This window comes from Tupaia chinensis, unplaced genomic scaffold (genome assembly GCF_000334495.1).
Source record: "Tupaia chinensis unplaced genomic scaffold, TupChi_1.0 Scaffold000597_1, whole genome shotgun sequence".
Taxonomy (NCBI): domain Eukaryota; kingdom Metazoa; phylum Chordata; class Mammalia; order Scandentia; family Tupaiidae; genus Tupaia; species Tupaia belangeri.
This window is the reverse complement of record NW_006160114.1, coordinates 3,652,991-3,671,558: the sequence shown is the minus strand read 5'-3', so window position 1 is coordinate 3,671,558 and position 18,568 is coordinate 3,652,991. Positions and strand designations below refer to the sequence as shown.

General features: G+C 38.7%; 1 protein-coding gene and 1 non-coding gene across 2 annotated transcripts in view; one reads left to right on the top strand and one right to left on the bottom strand.

Annotated features, from left to right (window-relative positions):
• The window catches only part of BRCA2 (BRCA2 DNA repair associated), a 95,300-nt gene extending 77,705 nt beyond the window's left edge, over positions 1-17,595 (bottom strand). The window contains 10 exon segments of the mRNA XM_006158439.3: positions 1,111-2,211; positions 4,695-4,806; positions 5,047-5,096; positions 7,204-7,315; positions 7,761-7,801; positions 7,890-7,939; positions 9,655-9,763; positions 12,523-12,771; positions 16,325-16,430; positions 17,464-17,595. Coding sequence (XP_006158501.1) covers positions 1,111-2,211; positions 4,695-4,806; positions 5,047-5,096; positions 7,204-7,315; positions 7,761-7,801; positions 7,890-7,939; positions 9,655-9,763; positions 12,523-12,771; positions 16,325-16,391 — 1,891 coding nt within the window. The 5' untranslated portion in view covers positions 16,392-16,430; positions 17,464-17,595.
• An 809-nt stretch (positions 17,596-18,404) lies between these two features.
• On the top strand, positions 18,405-18,568 carry LOC114009661 (U1 spliceosomal RNA). The gene has a single exon (XR_003551047.1). It is a non-coding gene; the product is annotated as a U1 spliceosomal RNA (small nuclear RNA).

The following is an 18,568-nucleotide window of genomic DNA, read 5'->3' as shown; positions in this document are numbered from 1 at the left end:
TGTGTGTGTATAAATATATATATAATATGCTTTAGAGAAAACATATAGTAAACAGCACCATATAGAGTTGTCCAATTTTCATATAATTAACTTTTAAAATTAAAGCAATAATTAGGTAGCCAAGCTACCTAATTTAGAATCAAAAGCTATTTCTGAGTGACATTTTTACACATATACATTTTCTCTGTGTAAACTGACATAGCAGGTTTGAATGAAATGATTCTTAACACTGGTAATCAAAGGCTTAAACAACAATGCACAAAGAAACTGCCCAAGACTAAACACAAGATAAGGTATTTCATAAGCAATTAGAACAAACTACAGAAGCAAAGCAAGAAGTTTGTTTTTAAAAGGTTAAAGAAATGCACATTTTAAAATGAGAGAACTTATAACTGTTGGCATCTGCCCCAGGGCTTGACTCTAGCTGAATCACGATTTAGCGGCTGGTGATGAAGAGAAATACGAAGCCCTTCATTTTGAGAGGACCGGGGAATCGAAAAGAATGAGACAGAAAGACAGAGAAGTGGTGGACATAGGCAGCCTGAGCCTAGGTAGCCCAAGCAACTTGTGTCACAGCTTGAGCCCCCTAGACAAACTGGCCATGTTTATTTATAGTATAAGGAAACATTACTCATGTATACTTCAGGACACTTCATAGATCTGTTGCAAGGTTACAGACAATAAGAGGCAGATAACAAATCTACAAGGGCTTAGTCATACTGGGCCAGGTGTATCTCTTGGTCTAGCTGTAGGTGTGGGGAAGGAAGGCTAAAGAACTTCTCCAGGAGTGCACCACCACACCCAGAGAAAGCTAAAGAACCTTTCAGATGCAGAACAGGGACTGGACTTTGCTAATTGGGGTCAAGATGTTTCTTGAACTCCATCAGATGTGTCTTTTGGAACGCCCCTAGCAATTTCCACCCTTTGCTCTGTCTGCAGTGAGGGTCAAGAAAGGACAAGTTACAAGGTTCTGCCAAAGCCCAAAGGACAGGTGGTGTTTGCTAAGAGCATGTCCCCACACCTCAGGTCTGTTTTCTAAACGTGTCCCCACAATAATCATCCATAAAACTAAATGTATTATAGTTTTAAATATAAACTACATTTAGGTACCTGAATCAGCAATTTTAAGTGACGTTTCAAAAGCATTTGCTTCATAGTGAGTTGGACTATTAGTTAGTTCTGACTGTTGGTCTTTCTGTATTATTTTTCCTTGATAAGATGCTTCATCCTTTATAGCATAAATAAACTTTTTTGTTTTCTTTTTTAAAGTAGATATTAAACCTGTACTCTTCAAACTTACAGAAGTATGTGTGGCAGTGACTGGCCAGCTTTCATTAATTGAACTTGGACATAAAGAATCCTCTTTCTGAGAGCAAACAGTGTATTTTTGTAATCCACTTTCAGAAGCTTCAGTTTCCTTAAAATTTGAATTGGTCATATCATCTGTAAAAACAGTACTGAAAGTTTCTTCAGGTGACTCTCTTATCCTGAATATGGACTTTTTGATACCCTGGAGTGGAGATGTTATCACAGTTCCAGATCTTGCCTGCCCTACTGCAAGAAGAGAGTCTCCATGAGATTCAAGATACTGCCTTGTATCTTTATTTGCCACTGTTTCCTCATTTAGTATCTTCTCTGATTTTGGCAGACTTGAAATATGTGGCAAAGAATTCTCTGAAGTACTAAAGTTAATGCACTCTTTCTCTATGTTTATTAGATCTTTTTCTGAATTATTTTGGTCACAAGAAGAACTATGCAGTAGGGATATTTTCTCTATCTGGGTTCTATTCAGTTCTGAAATCTTTAGCTGAGACCATTCAGAGGCTGAAGATAGTAAGACTTCCTTGGAGATCTTGTCACTTCCACTCCCAAGGGGCTTCTGATTTGTTACATTTGCATCTAATGGGGCACTGTCAGTGGGTTCCATTTTGGATGTAAATGAATATATATTTTCGTTCCTTTGTTTTTTAGCTTCTTCACATTCATGAGTTTTTGTTTCAGGAAGAATTTTTTTCCTAGTCTTGCCAGTTCTTACTTTTTGTAGGTTTCCTGTTCTATACTTAGAAAAACATAATGAAAAACTATCTTCTTCAGAAATATCTGCAACTGTGTCATGTACTTCATCTTCTAGGATTTTTGTCATTGACTCTTCAAAGTGGTCTTTGCTGTAATTTACTTCACTAAATGAATTATCCAATATCTTCTCCAGCCCTACTCAAAAACAGAAGCATATTAATACAAACACATAAATTATATTATTCTCACAATTTTAATCATAAAATAGAATATATTAATTCATAATTCAGCATTCAAAAGGCTATTGTGAATGCTGTCTATCTACTTATTTATTTTTAGCTTGTCATCCTTCTATTTTTCTGGTAAGGCCTGATTCCAATGTACTCTAATCCCTAATAATCTTTACCAGGTCTACGAAATTAAAAGTCACCTAATCTTACTATATATAGTTTAATCTAAGACCCATTAAACCAGATGGTCCAAATCAATCTGTTAGCATACAATGAGAGTATAATCTGATTTTATATGTCTATATATACATAAGTGGTAAGACAAACTTGTTTATGAATAAAGACATTCCATCATATACACTTATACAAACATAACACACATACTAAGAAAAATGCAATATACAAAAGACATGACTAAGTAACTTGTGGTATATTTATACCCATATTTTTCTTTTTAAAAAAAAGATTTTATTTAACTTTCTCTCTTTTTTAATTTTGACCAGAGAGGGACAGAGAGAGAGAGAGAAAGAGAGAGAGAGAGGGAAAGTGAGAGAGCAAGCCACCAGGTTCAGGACTAGAACTGTGGTCAGCCATGTAAGAGTCCAGCACCCTTAACTATCAGGCCAACATGCCATATTTACTTTCTAATATGAAAAAAAGGATTTCCTATTTTGTTATTTAGAAGTATTAAGTATTTTTTTTTTCCTTAGGTTTTTGCTATAGGGCATGTGTGCTTGCTGGAGAGACAGAAAGCAAGAAATCACCCCCCCACACCACCACCCAGAGTGGGGATGGCCACAGAGCAATCCCTTCACCTCCATTCTCCTCTTGGGATTCTAGGCATGCACACACATGCACCCAGCTTGAGTTTTAAGCCGCCAGGCCCGGGAATCAAACCATGGACAACTACATGGGAGTCCAGTGATGTAATCATTACACCATCTCCTGGTCCCAATAGATACTATTTTTATCTTTTGAAAAAAATTTAAGAAATTGGTACTACCAGGAGACCAGAAGATGATATAACAGTTACACTGCTGAACTCCTACATGGCTGATCAGTTTGAGTCCCAGACCGGGTAGCTTGATATTCACACTGGCTGTGCATACGTGCATGCCCAAAATCTCAGGAGAATGGAGAAAGAATTGTGGTATGGCCATCACCCTTGGGAGATGATTTCTCACTTTCCCTCTCACTATGTCTGTCTGTCTCTCTCCCCTCTGAGGAATACATGTGCCCTAAGGTAAAAGCAACTTAAAAGAAGAAATTCATGGAACCAGCAGTTAGCGTAATGGATATATTGCTGGACTCCCATGTAGCTGACTGTGGTTCGAGTTCTGGACCCGGTAGCTTAAACTCACGCTGGGCGCGTGTGCCTGCATGCCCAAGATCACGAGAGGAGAACGGAGGAGAAGGGATTGCAGCATGGCCATCCCCCAAGAGGGCAATTTCTCGCTTTCTGTCTCTCTGTCTTTCTGGCAAGTGCACATGCCATATAGCAAAAACCTCTCCAAAAAAAGAAAAAAAAGAAGACATTGGTATTGCTAGGGGGCATGTAGATGCATGCATGTGAGAGAGAGAAGGAGGAAGGGAAGATAACTGAAGGAAGCAAAGACAGAGAAAGAGAGAGAAAATCCTCCCTCCAATGGGGTGTGGCCACACTGCAATTCTTCCATTTTTCTTTCCTGTCAAGATTTTGGGCATGCACGCATAAGTGTGTTTTTCAAGATGCTAGCGCTGGGATTTGAACCATGATTGGCATGTGGGATCTAGCTCCCAATACACAGCTCTTAATGAATACACTATATGGTCAGCCCTCTGAAAATTCTGAGTAACAGATTTTTTTCCCGTTTTTGTGCCAAAATAACATATTAACTAGTACTGGTCATTGGAATCAGGCTTTACCAGAAAAACAAAAAGTGTGACTGGCAAAAAATAAATAGGTAGATAGATGGCATTCACAATAGCCTTTAACATGCTGAATTATGAATTAATATATGCTATTTTTATTATTAAAGTAGTACTATCTAGTTGATGTTTAAATGCTACCTTCTAAATCAGGTTTGTTTCTATGCTCAATATCCTGACATAAAAATACCACTTTAGTAGTCAAGCAAAAAGAAGCAACATTTTTATCTTTAAGGAAAGAGGAGCAATATTTCAATGATGTCAATTAAAATCAGTATTTTAGGGCCAGTAAATTGCATAGTGGTTAAAGCACTGGACTTCCACATGGCTTACGCAGTCTGAGTCCTGGACCTGGTGACTTAAAAGTCTTGATGGGTGTGTGTGTGTGCCCAAAATATGAAGATGAGAATAGACTGTGGCATGGTCTTCCCCCAGGGTTGATTTCTCATTTTCTCACTGTCTCTGGCCAGCTCCTGGTCCCATAGCAAAAATCTCTCTTTTAAAAAAGAAAAGGTAGTTTACTTAAACAGAAGGACTTACCGTGACTTCCAGTTTCTCTTTGACTTTTGTTTTCATTGTCTTTCACAGAAGGGATAAACCTATCATTTTTCTTCAGACTTTCATCATGGTTAGAAAAATAGCTTTTCAAAATCTGCAAAAGTTATAGTTTAAAATCACTTGTATAAAAACTCAATGCACACATACAACTCTTTTAAACAGAAAAATTGCATAGTTTCACAGGAAATCAAAGATAATCACATCTAGAGTCAAGTTCAGAGATGTTTCTTAACAGCTTAGATCCATTAGGAAATGAAAATAGAAGATAAGTATCAATGCATTCTAAAATTATAAGCAATCTCAACAATATAGTCAATTTGTCACATTTACTTACAGCAGAAGTATCTTTAGGAAATACAGTTTCGGATGTTTCCTCATCTCTGACTGTAAAATAAAAAATTCAACTTATCTGTACTGAATTACATAGCAGACATTAAAATTAATGCAAAAACTTGAGTATTTTTATTATTTTTTTAAGTCAGACATTGAAAAGCACATACACTATTCAATTAGATATTTCAAACAAATCCAAGTATAGTTATTAGAACAGTCAAGCAACATATGGCATAAGCTATACTCACTTCCTCAGTTCTACTCACAGGTAGGAAGAAAATATATTAGGTTGTTGGAAAAATCATGACGCATTTTTGCATAGATAAATACGTCATGACTTTTCTCGTAATCCAATAATTTGGTGATCCTGACTTTATGGTAATATTGTCCAAGCAACTTGGAAAATCAGATGAAGCTACAAGATCTTGACTTTTTTTTTTTTTGGAGAGATTTTCACTATAGGGTGTGTGCGCTCGCCAGACAGACAGAAAGAGACATAGAGACAGAAAGCGAGAAATCACCCCCCAGGGGGGATGGTCACGCCGCAATCCCTTCTCCTCTCGGGATCTTGGGTACGCACGCACACGTGCCCGGTGTGAGTTTTAAGCCACCGGGTCCGGGATGCAAACCGCGGTTGACTATGTGGGAGTCCAGCGACATAGCCATTACGCTAACTGCTGGTTCCCAAAGCTACAAGATCTTGACTTTAAAGCTAGAACTTGGAGACTTTAGCAGTTATTTAGGCTATAATATGGGTTAAAGACATATTTTATGTTGAATACTTATTTTTCAAAATGCTTTTTACCTTTATTTTATCTAAGTAACAAAAGAACAAAGTTAAATTACTGCCAAATTAAAAAAAAAAGGAATATTCTTTTGCTAGAATAAAGAAAATGAAAAAAAAAACCCTAGTTTGGGTATAAATTAAACTCAAACTTTAGTATAATCAATGGTAATATTGAACTCTCTATATATGTAATATATATACACATACATACACTTTACAACTCTGTACACACATACATACATATCCATACATATAAGTAAAAAGAGTTTCACAAGAAATTATATGTAGGGTTGCCAGATAAAAGAGAAGACACCTCATTAAATCTGAATTTCAGATAAACAACAAATAATTTTTAAGTATGTCCCATGAAATAATATAATCAAAATAATTAGTACTATATCTGAAATTCAAATTTAAGGAGGTATTCTGTATGTTTATTTGTTAAATTTGGAAATTCTATGTGATACACTTTGATTTTTCTATTCTTTTTAGTTTATTAAATAAAAAGTTGGACCAGCCTATGGCCTAGTGGTTAAGGGAGCTGGATGCCACGTGGCTAAACACATGTTGTAAGTCACAGATCTAGTGGCTTAAGAAGCACACCAGGAACATGTGTGGGCATGGCAAATATCCCAACAGGATGGAAAGATGGAGAAAGACCTGCAGTGGCCACATCCCATTGAAGGTGCTTTCTTCCTCTTTCTCTTTCTTTGATAAATGGAGGTACCCTTTTGCAAACTGAAAATAAAAAACAAAACCAAAAACCACCACTAGTCTATTAACACCAGATGGCATTATCTAATATTTTCTTTTCATATTTTCCTTTTCTTTTTTTTCCTTTTTTCTTTTTTTGGAGAGGTTTTTGCTATAGGGCGCATGCGCTCACCAGAGAGAGAGAGACAGAGAGAAAGCGAGAAATCACCCCCCGGGGGGGATGGTCACGCCGCAATCCCTTCTCCTCCATTCTCCTCTTGGGATCTTGGGCACACACGCACATGCGCCCGGCGTGAGTTTTAAGCCACCGGGTCCAGGATGCGAACCGCGGTCGACTATGTGGGAGTCCAGCGACATAGCCATTACGCTAACTGCTGGTTCCCATATTTTCCTTTTCTTACAAAAATTTTCTATATACATGTGCTCTTGGGAGGGATGGCCATGTCACAATCCTTTGCCTCCATTCTTCTCTTGGGATTTTGGGCTCATACATGCCTGGCATGTTTTTCAAGCTACCAGGTTCAGAACTCTAACTGCAGTCAGCTATGTGGGATCCAGCCACCTTAACCACCATGCCACTGGCTGGCCCCATGTTTACCTTTTAGCAGAAACATTACATCTACTTTTTCTTTTATAATATACATTTGCAAGTATTACCTATGAGCACAGTAGAACTAAGGGTTGGAGGTGTGGCTAAAGAACTTGACCAAGACATATCAGGATCCAACTCAGCTCCTAGACTTTCAGAAATACGTTTTGGTGTCTGACCCTGGAAAGAAAGACAATTGTTTGTTGCATAGAAATGCACTGATGATTAAGAATATTTTTTCATTCACTCCTTTTTTTTTTTTTTCATTTGTCATTTATTCAAGCATGTGCCAATGTGAAGCAATATGCTAGGGATAGATCCATAATGTGCCAATATGCTAGGGGATAAACCCATAAATCCTTAGATCCATAAATCTTAGGTCAAAAGTATGATACCCCTGTCAAATTCTAAATTACTATACCATAAAAGTAAACCAGGCAGAAGGGGCGGCAGGTGGCATGGCGGTTAAGGGCACTGGACTCCCACATGGCTGACTGTAGTTTGAACCCTGGACCTGGTGGCTTGCTTTCTCCCCACCCTCCCACCCTGGTCAAATTAAAGGAAAGGAAGAAAGTTAAAAATAATTCCTTAAAAAAAATACAATAATCTCAGGCAGAGTATTTACCTTCACAAGCTTTGGCGTATTAAATACACTTCCACATACCACTGACGGGTAAAAAAGGAAAAACAATATTTTAGTTTTATTAACATTTCTAGTAGTCTAAGAATAAAAAGTTTTCATTTTTAATCATACCTGGCTTTTCTCTTTGTGGTGTTACCTGTGTATGTTGTAGGACGGCAGGACTAAACCAAAACAAAATAAGTTCTTTAGATTATTCAAAAAATAAGAGAAATGGAAAAGAGACCAAACATAGTTCATCTTATTTAAAAACAAAACAAAACAAACAAACAAACAAGCAAAAAAAAAAAAAAAAAACCTCTCACTACTATCAATTGTTAGAATCATACTACTTTCCTCCTCTTTTCTCTCCTCCACAGGCACAGGCACTTGACAGAGAAGCAGAGATAGATATGAGGGTTGGGGAGTAGAAAAACTATCCCCTCAGCGGGATGGGGTGTGGTCATACTACAAATCCCTTCTCCTCCATTTCTCCCTCCTGTTGGGATTTTGAGCATGTTTGCACATACGCCTGGTGTGTTTTTTAAGCTGCTGGGGCCAGGATTCAACTGCATGGTTGGCAATGCGTGATCTGGCTTCCTTAACAACCAGGCCATGGGGCTGGCCTGAATTATATTATTTTTTAATATTTTCGTATTTAAAAGTACATCTCAAATGATAAATTAAGTACCTACTAAGTGAAGTTTAAAATGCCCATTGAAAACAATGTATAAAGTACTTACAAATTTCAATTTCCAGAACTGTATTTTGAACTGAAAAAGTTTACAAAGTAGGGCTAGGCTTGTAGCAAAGTGTTCAAATGCTGTTCACTGGAAGCAAGATCCCACATGCCTGACTGCAGTTAGAATCCCAGCCCCAGTGGACTGAAAAACATGCTAAGTATATGTACATGCATGTGCAAATTCCTGATGGAATGGAAAAAAGGGGTTGTGGTATGATCATGGCCCACTTGACAGTCTTCTGTCTCTCTCTCCCTCCCTCGCTCTATCCCTCTTTCTCTGGTAAACACATGCATATCCTGGCAATGAAAAAAAATATTACAAAGTAAATCTATAATACTATATTCTTTATTGTATAGTTTATAAAATATAGTATATAAATCTATATCATTTTCTCTCCAAGTACTTAATTTGTTGTAAACAGATATATTTCAAGGACTTACTGCTTTTCATCATTAATATTCTTTGTTACTTAAAAAGTCAAAATGAGCCAAATTTGGCATTATAAGAAAAACAAAATGCTTCCAATGTAAAAATTAATTCTGTTAAATGACTCAACCTAAAACAGTATTTATAAATGAAATATTCTTAGGATCAGCAGATAGTGTAATGATTATATCACTAGACTCCCATGTAGTCAATTGAGGTTCAAGTCCCAGACCAGGTGGCACTGGACATGTGTGCGTACAGGCCCAAAATTCCAAAAGACTGGAGGAGAAGGAATTGTAGTGGGGCCACCCTCCTGGAGGGTGACCTCTCACTTTGTCTCTCTGTCTCTGTCTCTCCAGTGAGCGTACATGCCCTATAGCAAAAATCTCTAACAAAAAAAAACAAAAAGATTCTCCACCAGCTTTTAGCATGAAAATTAGACTCATTTCCATAAAATAAATGTTTTAGAAAAAATGTTTCTTTTTTTTTGTGTGGGAGAAAGGGAAAGTGAGAAATCCCCCCTTGGCAGGGATGGCCACGCCCCAATCCCTTCTCTTCCATTCTCCTCTCAGAGTTTGGGCACACATGCACCCAGCATGATTTTCAATCCCCTAAATCAAACACTTGAACTGTGGTTGGCCATGTGGGAGCCCAGTGCCTTCACCATTACACCGCCTGCTGACCCCCAGAAATGTTTTATTTAAATATTTAATATAGTAGCTTCATCATACCTTGTACTAAGACAAGAATTTAGAGGTAGACTGGTAACACCATTTGCTTGATCCACTTTAGCCTTCATTGTGCAACAACTTTTATGTTCATTATTGGCAGTATCCTTTCCTGAAACAGTACAAAAATTCAGTGAAGATGTATACACTCTGGGTTGTTAATTTTCATTTTCTGTAAGTACTGAAAAAAAGTCTCTTCTATATTGGGAAGAAGTATAGGGACCTCAGTCTCAAGAGTTTTTCAGTTTGCTAAGTGCCCCCAAAAGGGATGTATTCTCATTCAACAACCATATTAAAAATAGAATATTCACACGATTCTTTAGGTGATCCACTTAAAGCTTGTTGTTTTTCCCCTCAGGTTTTTGCCACAGGGCACATGCACTTGCCAGAGACAGACAGAGCTATAGAGGCAAAGTGAGAAATCACCCCAACAAGGCAGATGGCCATACTACAATCTCTTCTCCATTCTCCTCTCAGGATTTTGGGAATGCCTGCACATGTACCTGACATTGTTTTCAAGTGGTAAGGTCTGGGACTTAAACCATGGTAGGCCCTGTGGGAGTCCAGTACCTTTACCACCTTGCCACCTGCTGGCTCCTCAAGATACATTTTTAAACTTGGAGTTTATAATCTAGAAGGGGAAAATTTTTGAAATATATACAAGTAGAATATAGAGTAAAATGTAGTATGTTATTTTATTAAACACAGCACTATGGCATTATGAAGGATAAGAGTAAGGGAAAAGATATTTAATTCCAAGGTACCAAATCTGACCATATCATTCTTCTGCTCCAACCCTTTGAAGATCAAATTCAGAGTCCACAGTAACAAGGCCCTTCACAATTTGACTTAATTTTTATGAGGCCATTCTTTCCCACTCTGCTTTCTAGCTGCACCCAACTATTTGTATATCCTGATGGAAAACTCTCTAACCTCAAGAACTCACTCAAACTTCCATTTAAAAACTACTTCCTCTAGGACAGCAGGTAGCATGGTGATTTAAGGTACTGGACTCCTACATGATCAAAACCATGGTTCAAGTCCTGGACTCACTGGCTTGAAAATCATGCTGGGCACATGTGTGCCCCCCAAAATCCCAGGAGAATGGAGGTAAAGGGACTATAGCATGGCCATGCCCCCTGGGAGGGTGATTTCTCACTTTACCTCTCTCTTGTCTCTCTGGCAAGCACATGTGCCCTATGGCAAAAAAAAAAAAAATCTCAAAGAAAAAAAAGTACTTCATCCAAAAAGCTTCTGTGGTTCTTGAAATGAGATGAAGTGCCTACTCCTTTTATGTATTCCGCAAAGAGTTATACACAATTCCTATTTCCCCATTAGACTGTGTATTCCTTGAAGATAGAGATCTTAATTATCTTATGTATTCCTAGCAACTAAAATAATGCCTGAGACTACAGATACTCCACAAATATTGACCTATTGGATGATTAGCTAAAGTGAATTGTACGTAGCAATACATAATATTTTTATTCTTGCTGAACACTTGAACACATCTATTTAGAATTAGTATTATTATCTGAGAGTTCCTAAATCTATAGGTGACTCTAACAATATCAACTCCAATTTACAGTTTTTCAATATTCCTATTTTCTGTACTAGAATGCATTATGAGTCTTCCAAGCATAAAGTACTAACATGAAGCACTTATTACTACTCTTAGAGAAAAAAATAATGCCTTAAAAAAGAGTTCCTTTAATTGTTCCTAGAGTAATGTTGGGAAAAATAAGCTATATCAATGTCATTAAAATAAAGTTAAAACAGAGGCCCGCAGGTGGCGTAGTGATTGAGGTCCTGGATTCCTATATGGCTCACAATGGTTTGAATCCCAGACCCAACAGCTTGAAACTCACACCAGGAGCATGTGAAAGCATGTCCAAAATCCTGAGAAGAGAATGGGGGAGACAGGACTGTGGCATAGCCTTCCCCCAGGGGGTGATTTTTCACTTTCCCTCTCACTGTCTCTGTGAGCACACATGCCCTATAGAAAAACTCTCTTAAAAACAAAAAAAAACTTAAAACTTAATTAATCTGAAGCTATTTGTAGGCCCAACTGCAGAAGTACAGGTGGTAGGAGCCACTACACTATACTGAAGCCATATGGAAGGCCCTGGGTTCAGATCTACAGTTGACCTGGTTTATAATACCCTTCATCACAGCTGGGGACTATGACTTGCTGGGGCCCTGTCAGAAGTACCAATGTTTCTCTTTTTCTCATAAAAGAGATAGATTTTTTTTTTTTTTGGGGGGAGAGGTTTTCGCTATCGGTTACCTGCGCTCGCCAGACAGGCAGAGAGCGACATTAGAGACAGAAAGTGAGAAATCACCCCCAGGGAGGATGGTCACGCCGTAATCCCTTCTCCTCCATTCTCCTCTCGGGATCATGGGCACGCACACACACGCGCCCGGTGTGAGTTTTAAGCCACCGGGTCTGGGACACGAATCACGGTTGACTACGTGGGAGTCCAGCGACATAGCCATTACGCTAACTGCTGGTTCCCAAAGAGATAGATTTTAAAGACAAAACAAAACAAAACAAATACCTACTTGTAGGAGCATAAACAAGATGTCTCATTATATTCTCATTTCCCAAGTAATAGGGAATAGACAGAATCACTAAGAGCAAACATATGTGTAACTCAGAAACAAAAGATTCTCCATCAGGATTTTAGCATTTTGACAAAACATCCAGAATCCCTCTCTAATGAGACTTTTCTAAATGCTCGAGGGCATGTAAAAGTGAGGTCGAAAAAGTTAAATATGGCATGTCAAACGTGGCACATGTTAATACTCAATGACAGTTTTGTCTGAATTCTTGGTTCACATTTTTCCTATTTACCACATCACATTACTTACCTAAGTTTAATCTGTTTTTATCTACTTCTTTGAAAGGAGATTGATGCAGTGGTAGAGTTATACCTTGCTCTTTGAATATTATTGGAGTTGAAGCCAATTGATTATAAGGGGCTTTTCTCTGTGGTGTTTTAAATAGGTTTGGTTCAAAACTGCTGATTTTATATTCAGATTCTTCTGCATATTCAAAATTATAAGGTGGAGCTTCTAAAGAAAGTTCTTCAAACCAATTAAGGCTTATTGGTCCTAAATCTATAAGAAAAACAAAAACCATATCATAGTTTCAGACACATTACAAAGAAAAATTCATGAGTGAATAAACTAGTTAAGTATCATAATAAATAAAAGAAAATTTGAAATTTTGACTATGGATTACTTTTGTTAAATATTTTGTTTAGTATTATAAACCAATCAAGATCATTAATCCATTCTCTCATGAATCTATAGTAACAAGCATCCTCAAAAGTTACAAGGAAATAGCATTTAGCAACATTAGGTTTTATTTATTTCCCATCTTAATATTTACGGTTCAAATAAAAAACTATTCAAGATAAGAATGTATGCCATAGATACAAATTATGAGTACTACATAAGAATATGTGGCTAATCTATGGACATGAAGAACTTGTAGACCTTTAAATAAAATAGAAAAGAAGGCCAAATTGCAGTGGCACAGCATCACTGCACCACTTGTAATGCTGGAAACCATATGGAATTTCTCTTTTTTTTTAAATTTTATTTATTCATTCATTTATTTTAATTTTACCAAAGAGTGACAGAGAGGGAAAGTGAGAAAGCAAGCCACCATGTCTGGGACTTGAACCATAGACAGCAATGAGGGAGTGTCCACTGCCTTAACCTCTGCACCACTTGCTGGCCCCAAAACAATATGGAATCTCAATTGAGGGTCTGTTTCCTTGGTCAACATGGCTATGTGCTAAAACGAGTGCCAATGATCCTGGGGGAAGGGAGATGGCAGCATAAGACTCTGTTGAATGTGCTTGCATTTGTCTTTCTCTCTCTGTCTCATGAAATAAATGAAAAAAGATTTTCTTAAAAGGAAATGACAAAATTTTGATTGTGATCTATCTACCGTACACAGTTGCAGTTTGCATGTCTCAAGAGGTCCAAAAGGTCAAAACCATTTGCATAATACACTGTGCCATCGTCTGCTCTTTCATCATGTTTACATTTGTACTAATGGTGCAAAAATAATGGTGAGCAAAACTTGTATGAATTTAAGGCAGCAGCACCAAAGTATATTTGCAATCACTGAAATCCTTACTACTATCTCCCTGTTAAAACAAAAAATAATAACTCCAATTTAACATCAATATCTTAATGGGTCAGTTCTGTGGTGACTACAGCAGCTGGATCCTACACAACTGGCCCTGTGGTTTTGGCCCCAGACCCAGCAGCTTGAGAAATATGCAGAGCACTTGTGTGTACGTGCCCAAAATCCCCAAAGGAAGGAGAAATGAAGAAGAAATTGAAGTGTGATCATTTCTCCTGGAGACACCTTTACCCTTTCTGTTACTCTCTAATGAGCATGCATGTTCTCTGGCAAAATTAACAAACAAACAAAACAACTGAAAAAAAATCTACCCTTGAGTATAGCCTTTCTTTTTTTTAAAAAGGCTTTTGCCATAGGGTGCATGTGCTTATTGGAGAAGGAAAGTGAGAAATCGCCCCCAAAGAGGATGATCATACAACAGTCCCTTCTCTATTCTTCTCAAAGAATTTCAAGCATGCAAAAACACACCTGGCATGATTCTCAAGCCACCAAGTCCTGACTCAAACCGTGGTTGGCCATGTGGCAATCTTGCACCTTAACCACCACACCACCTCCTGGCCCAAGCATATCTTTTTTTAAGGTTTTTGCCATAGGGTGTATGTGCTCACAGGAGAGTGACAAAGACTCTGAGGAACCCCACCCCCCTCACCCCCCAGGAAGGATGGCCATGCCACAGTCCCTTCCCCTTCATTCTCCTCCTCAGATTTTGGGCACATACACACACATGCCAGTGTGAGTCTTAAGTTGCAGGATCTAGGACTCAAACCACAGTTGGCCATGTAGGAGTCCAGTCCCTTAATCACTATACCACTTGCTGTCCCCCAAGTGTTTTTAAACAGTCTGACAAAAAATAAATGTGCATGAAGTATTTCTGCATAGTAAAATACAATTGTCTAGAAAAGCACTCATTGAACAGCCTTTTTCATAAATAGACATTTCATTTGCAAAAAAATGATAAACTATTCCATTGATAACTTGGATAATATAGTAAATATTTTCCCACAACTGCATAATGTAACCTTGCCATTGTAAGGAATACAAGTTTGTGGCCAATAACATGTGAGCTTCAAGGGAAATTCCCAATGGATGACATCTTTTTAGTCTTAAGAGATTACTTGGATAAGATCAGTGATACTCATAAATGTGATTTTTTAAAAACTGTTTGATGTAATATGTCAATATTTGTAATCTGTGAAACTCAGAATATTAATATCTTCCAAGTAATCACTGCATGACGTTAAAACATAGGATGACTGGGCCAGCAGGTGGCGTAGTGGTTAAGGTGATGGACTCCATGTGGCGGACTGTTCGAGTACCGAACCCAGAGGCCTGAAATTCACAAGTCATGTGTACATATATACCCAAAATCCTGACAGGAGAATGGAGTAAAAGGGATTATGGCATGGCCATCCCTACCCAGGGGGGAGGGTGATTTTCCCTGTTTCTCTCTGGTAAGCATGCATGCTCTATAGCAAAATTCTCAGAAAAAAAAAAAAATCAAAAGATCTATTCAAAGTATAAAAAAGACTAAAAACAAAAATACCCACAAGTAATTGATGACTATAAAAATTCTTTTTTTTCAACTATATAGCTGTGAGGATGAACTTCTTTCATATACATCTACCAAAACAACACACTGCAATAGATTAAATGCAGACACACAGAATGAGAATAGATTCTCATTCTATTTTCTATTTAGACAGACATTAAAGAAAACTGCAAAGTTGTAAACCAATTTCATTCCTACATTTTTTTGTTTTTGGAAAATATAGTTATTTCTCAGAGAAACATGTTATTGTTGATAATATGCAATGAGCTTCTTTATTTTTCAAATATTTTTAGTTTGCCATAGTGTGCATGCACTCACCAGAGAGTCCAAGAGAGAGGGACAGTAAGAAAATACCCTTCAAGGTGGATGGCTACACCCATAATCCCTCCTCCAGTGTCCTGTTGGGATTTTGGGCTTGCATGCATGCGTGCCCCATGTTTTTCTCAAGCCACCAGATCCAGAACTTAACCAACCATGCAGTGGGCCTTTTGGGATCCAACCACCATAACCATGTCACCAGCTGACCTGCAATACACTTCTTTTAAGTGAATTAAGAAATATTTTGTAAATTCTTAGTTTTAATTTCTAACATGGCAAACTATATAAACAGAAGTTCTTTGGGATTTCTCAGTGATTTCTTAAGAGTATAAAAGAATACTGAAACCAGAAAGTTTGGCAACCTGTGCATACAATACCATTATTAAAGATGAAATGCAAGTAATGCTTTACTGCTAATCAAGGGGCCAGCCAGTCTTTTCATTATCACTAATGATTCTATCCTTACCATGTGGTTAGCAGGTGATACTTATGTTCTTATTGGATTTATGCCTTCATAAGATACAGTTTTTAGTGTAAACAACATTAAAGTATTGGGTTCTTTTTAGCAAGCATGCATCTTTACCTATTTTTATGAAAACATTTTCTTGTTGTAATTTATCAAGTTAAATAAAATTTGTCAATACCTGCTTGGTTGCATTGTGTCTTAAAAATTTCAAAAAAGGTTGGCCTCTCTTTGGATTCAATGGGCATTTTTATCTACAATATTGTTCCAACGCTTGGTCTATAAATCTGCAAAAGAAAATACCAAAACAAACTTCACGGGAATGCATTTTGTAAGTGACTCAGGTAAAAATATTAATAGAAGTGCTAGTAAAGTTGTGTAAAATTACGCTCTTTATGGTCAGCTCTATTTTTAGGAATTAAAGAACTTTCTGTGAGAAAGGGAACAGTCTGTAATCTTGGTAACACAGTAACTATTGGGCACATTAAGCATCTGAAAAGTGGCTAATAAGATTTAAGATAAAAATTTTTAATATTTAAATTATGTTTACTAGTCACCCGTTGTAGAAGGGTTCTGTAAGAGACAAACACTATTTGATAATTTCCAACACTAAATATTTGGAATATAGCAATTACTTGTGGTTAAGAAACACACATATAGTGTGCTTAGAATCTATACAAGATTTTAAAAATTAGCAATATTCTGTTAAAGTAACACCGTGTTTCAAAATTACAGTTGACCCCTGAACAACTCGGGATTGGGAAACTAATTCCCAGTTGAAAATTCCCTATAATTTCTGACTCCCAAAACTTCACTTCGAAAGTGTACTGTAAGCCTTACCTATATCATTAACAATCGATTAACGTATATTTTGTATATATATTTCTATACTGCACCCTTAAAATAAGCTAGATAAAATGCTACTATGCAAATCATAAGGAAAACAAAATAAATGTACAGTACTGTATTTTCCAATATGCTTGTTGAAAAACAAAATCTGCGCACACGCGGATCCCTGCTTGTCAAACCCCCGGCTCGAGGGCGAACCTATAGCGCAGGACATCCGGGAAGCAAACCCTGAGTAGCTCGTCGGTACCCGAGTTAGAAAGCGGAGCCCCAGAAAGCGTGAGGGTCGGATCTGCTTTGCAGGAACTTCGCTCCGGGACAAGGACCTTTGTGTGAGGCAAGGGTGGAGGATGCAGAGACTGGGACGGCAGAAGCCGCTGAGACTCCGGGCTGGAGAGGCGCTACCCCCCCTCGCCACCCTGGTCGCCTGGGACGGCGGGAGGCACGCCCGTGTCTACCCGAGTCACCACTGACCCGCTTCTCTTCCTTGCCTGGAGTGGGCTGACCAAAACCGCGCCGACACTTCCAAATCCGACCGCTCAACCCCTTTCCGGTGCTGACCCACAGCCCCAGACCGGACTAAGGCGCCGAGCTCCGGGAGCTCCACCTCCGCCGTCTCCTTTCAGACGTTCGCGCCAAAATCCCGCTCTCGGCACTTGACGCGACGACGCCGTGACGCAACACGCAGCGTGTGCGTGCCCCGGAAGTCGGGACCGGTGGGAGGAGGGTAGTTCTTAGTTAGGTACAGTGTCAGTAGGTTTCGGACCATATAACTCGGAGCTGCCGTGCGTTATTTCCCCCGAGCCTCCAGCACCGGGGCTGCCCCCTCCATGTCTATTCCAAGCCCCTTCTCGCGTTCCCTCGTTCTCACGTTTGTGTGGGCGCCCCCGGACACGGCCTGTGACCTTGGGAAGGCCTGTGTTCTGTCCTGAGAGCCTTTGTCCTCCCAGGCGCGTTGCCCAAATCTGGCCGAATTTAGGAACTCCGGAGTGGCCTTTGGTTGCTGATGTCTCCTTTCCCAACCGCGCAGGAGTGAAGGAGGCTGATACTTGGTGTCAGAGGACATTGGTGCTGCACTTAGGCCCCAGGTGTTCGAGGCCTTTGAGCCGGTTGCCCTGATTGGAAAACAGACCCGCCTTGGCTGCTTTGTTAGGTGCTCCTCATCTGCAGGATTGGGTAGTACCTTAGGGTACTGGTCTCCGTTTTTAGTACCTGTCTTCAAACTGACCTGGAAAAGAGGAACCCGACCATTCTTTGCTTTGGCGAAACAAATTTTAATTCAAAATAGACACAAAACAAAAGGTAGAAAAATAATGAAATTCAACAAACTCTGAATTTACAAGAGAGTAAGCGATCACAGGCCACTTTCACAACTGCCTCAGAAATGCACATTTTAAATAAATAAATAAATAAATAAACTTAGCTGGCAGGGGCGCTACCGTGATCACGAAGGTGGTTTTTCCAGGGCGAGGCTTATCCATTGCACTCCGGGTGTGCTGACCCCTGCGATTTCCCCAAATGTGGGAAACTCGAATGCATGATTTGTAGTAGTGGGGGACTGCGTTTGCGCTTTCCCCTA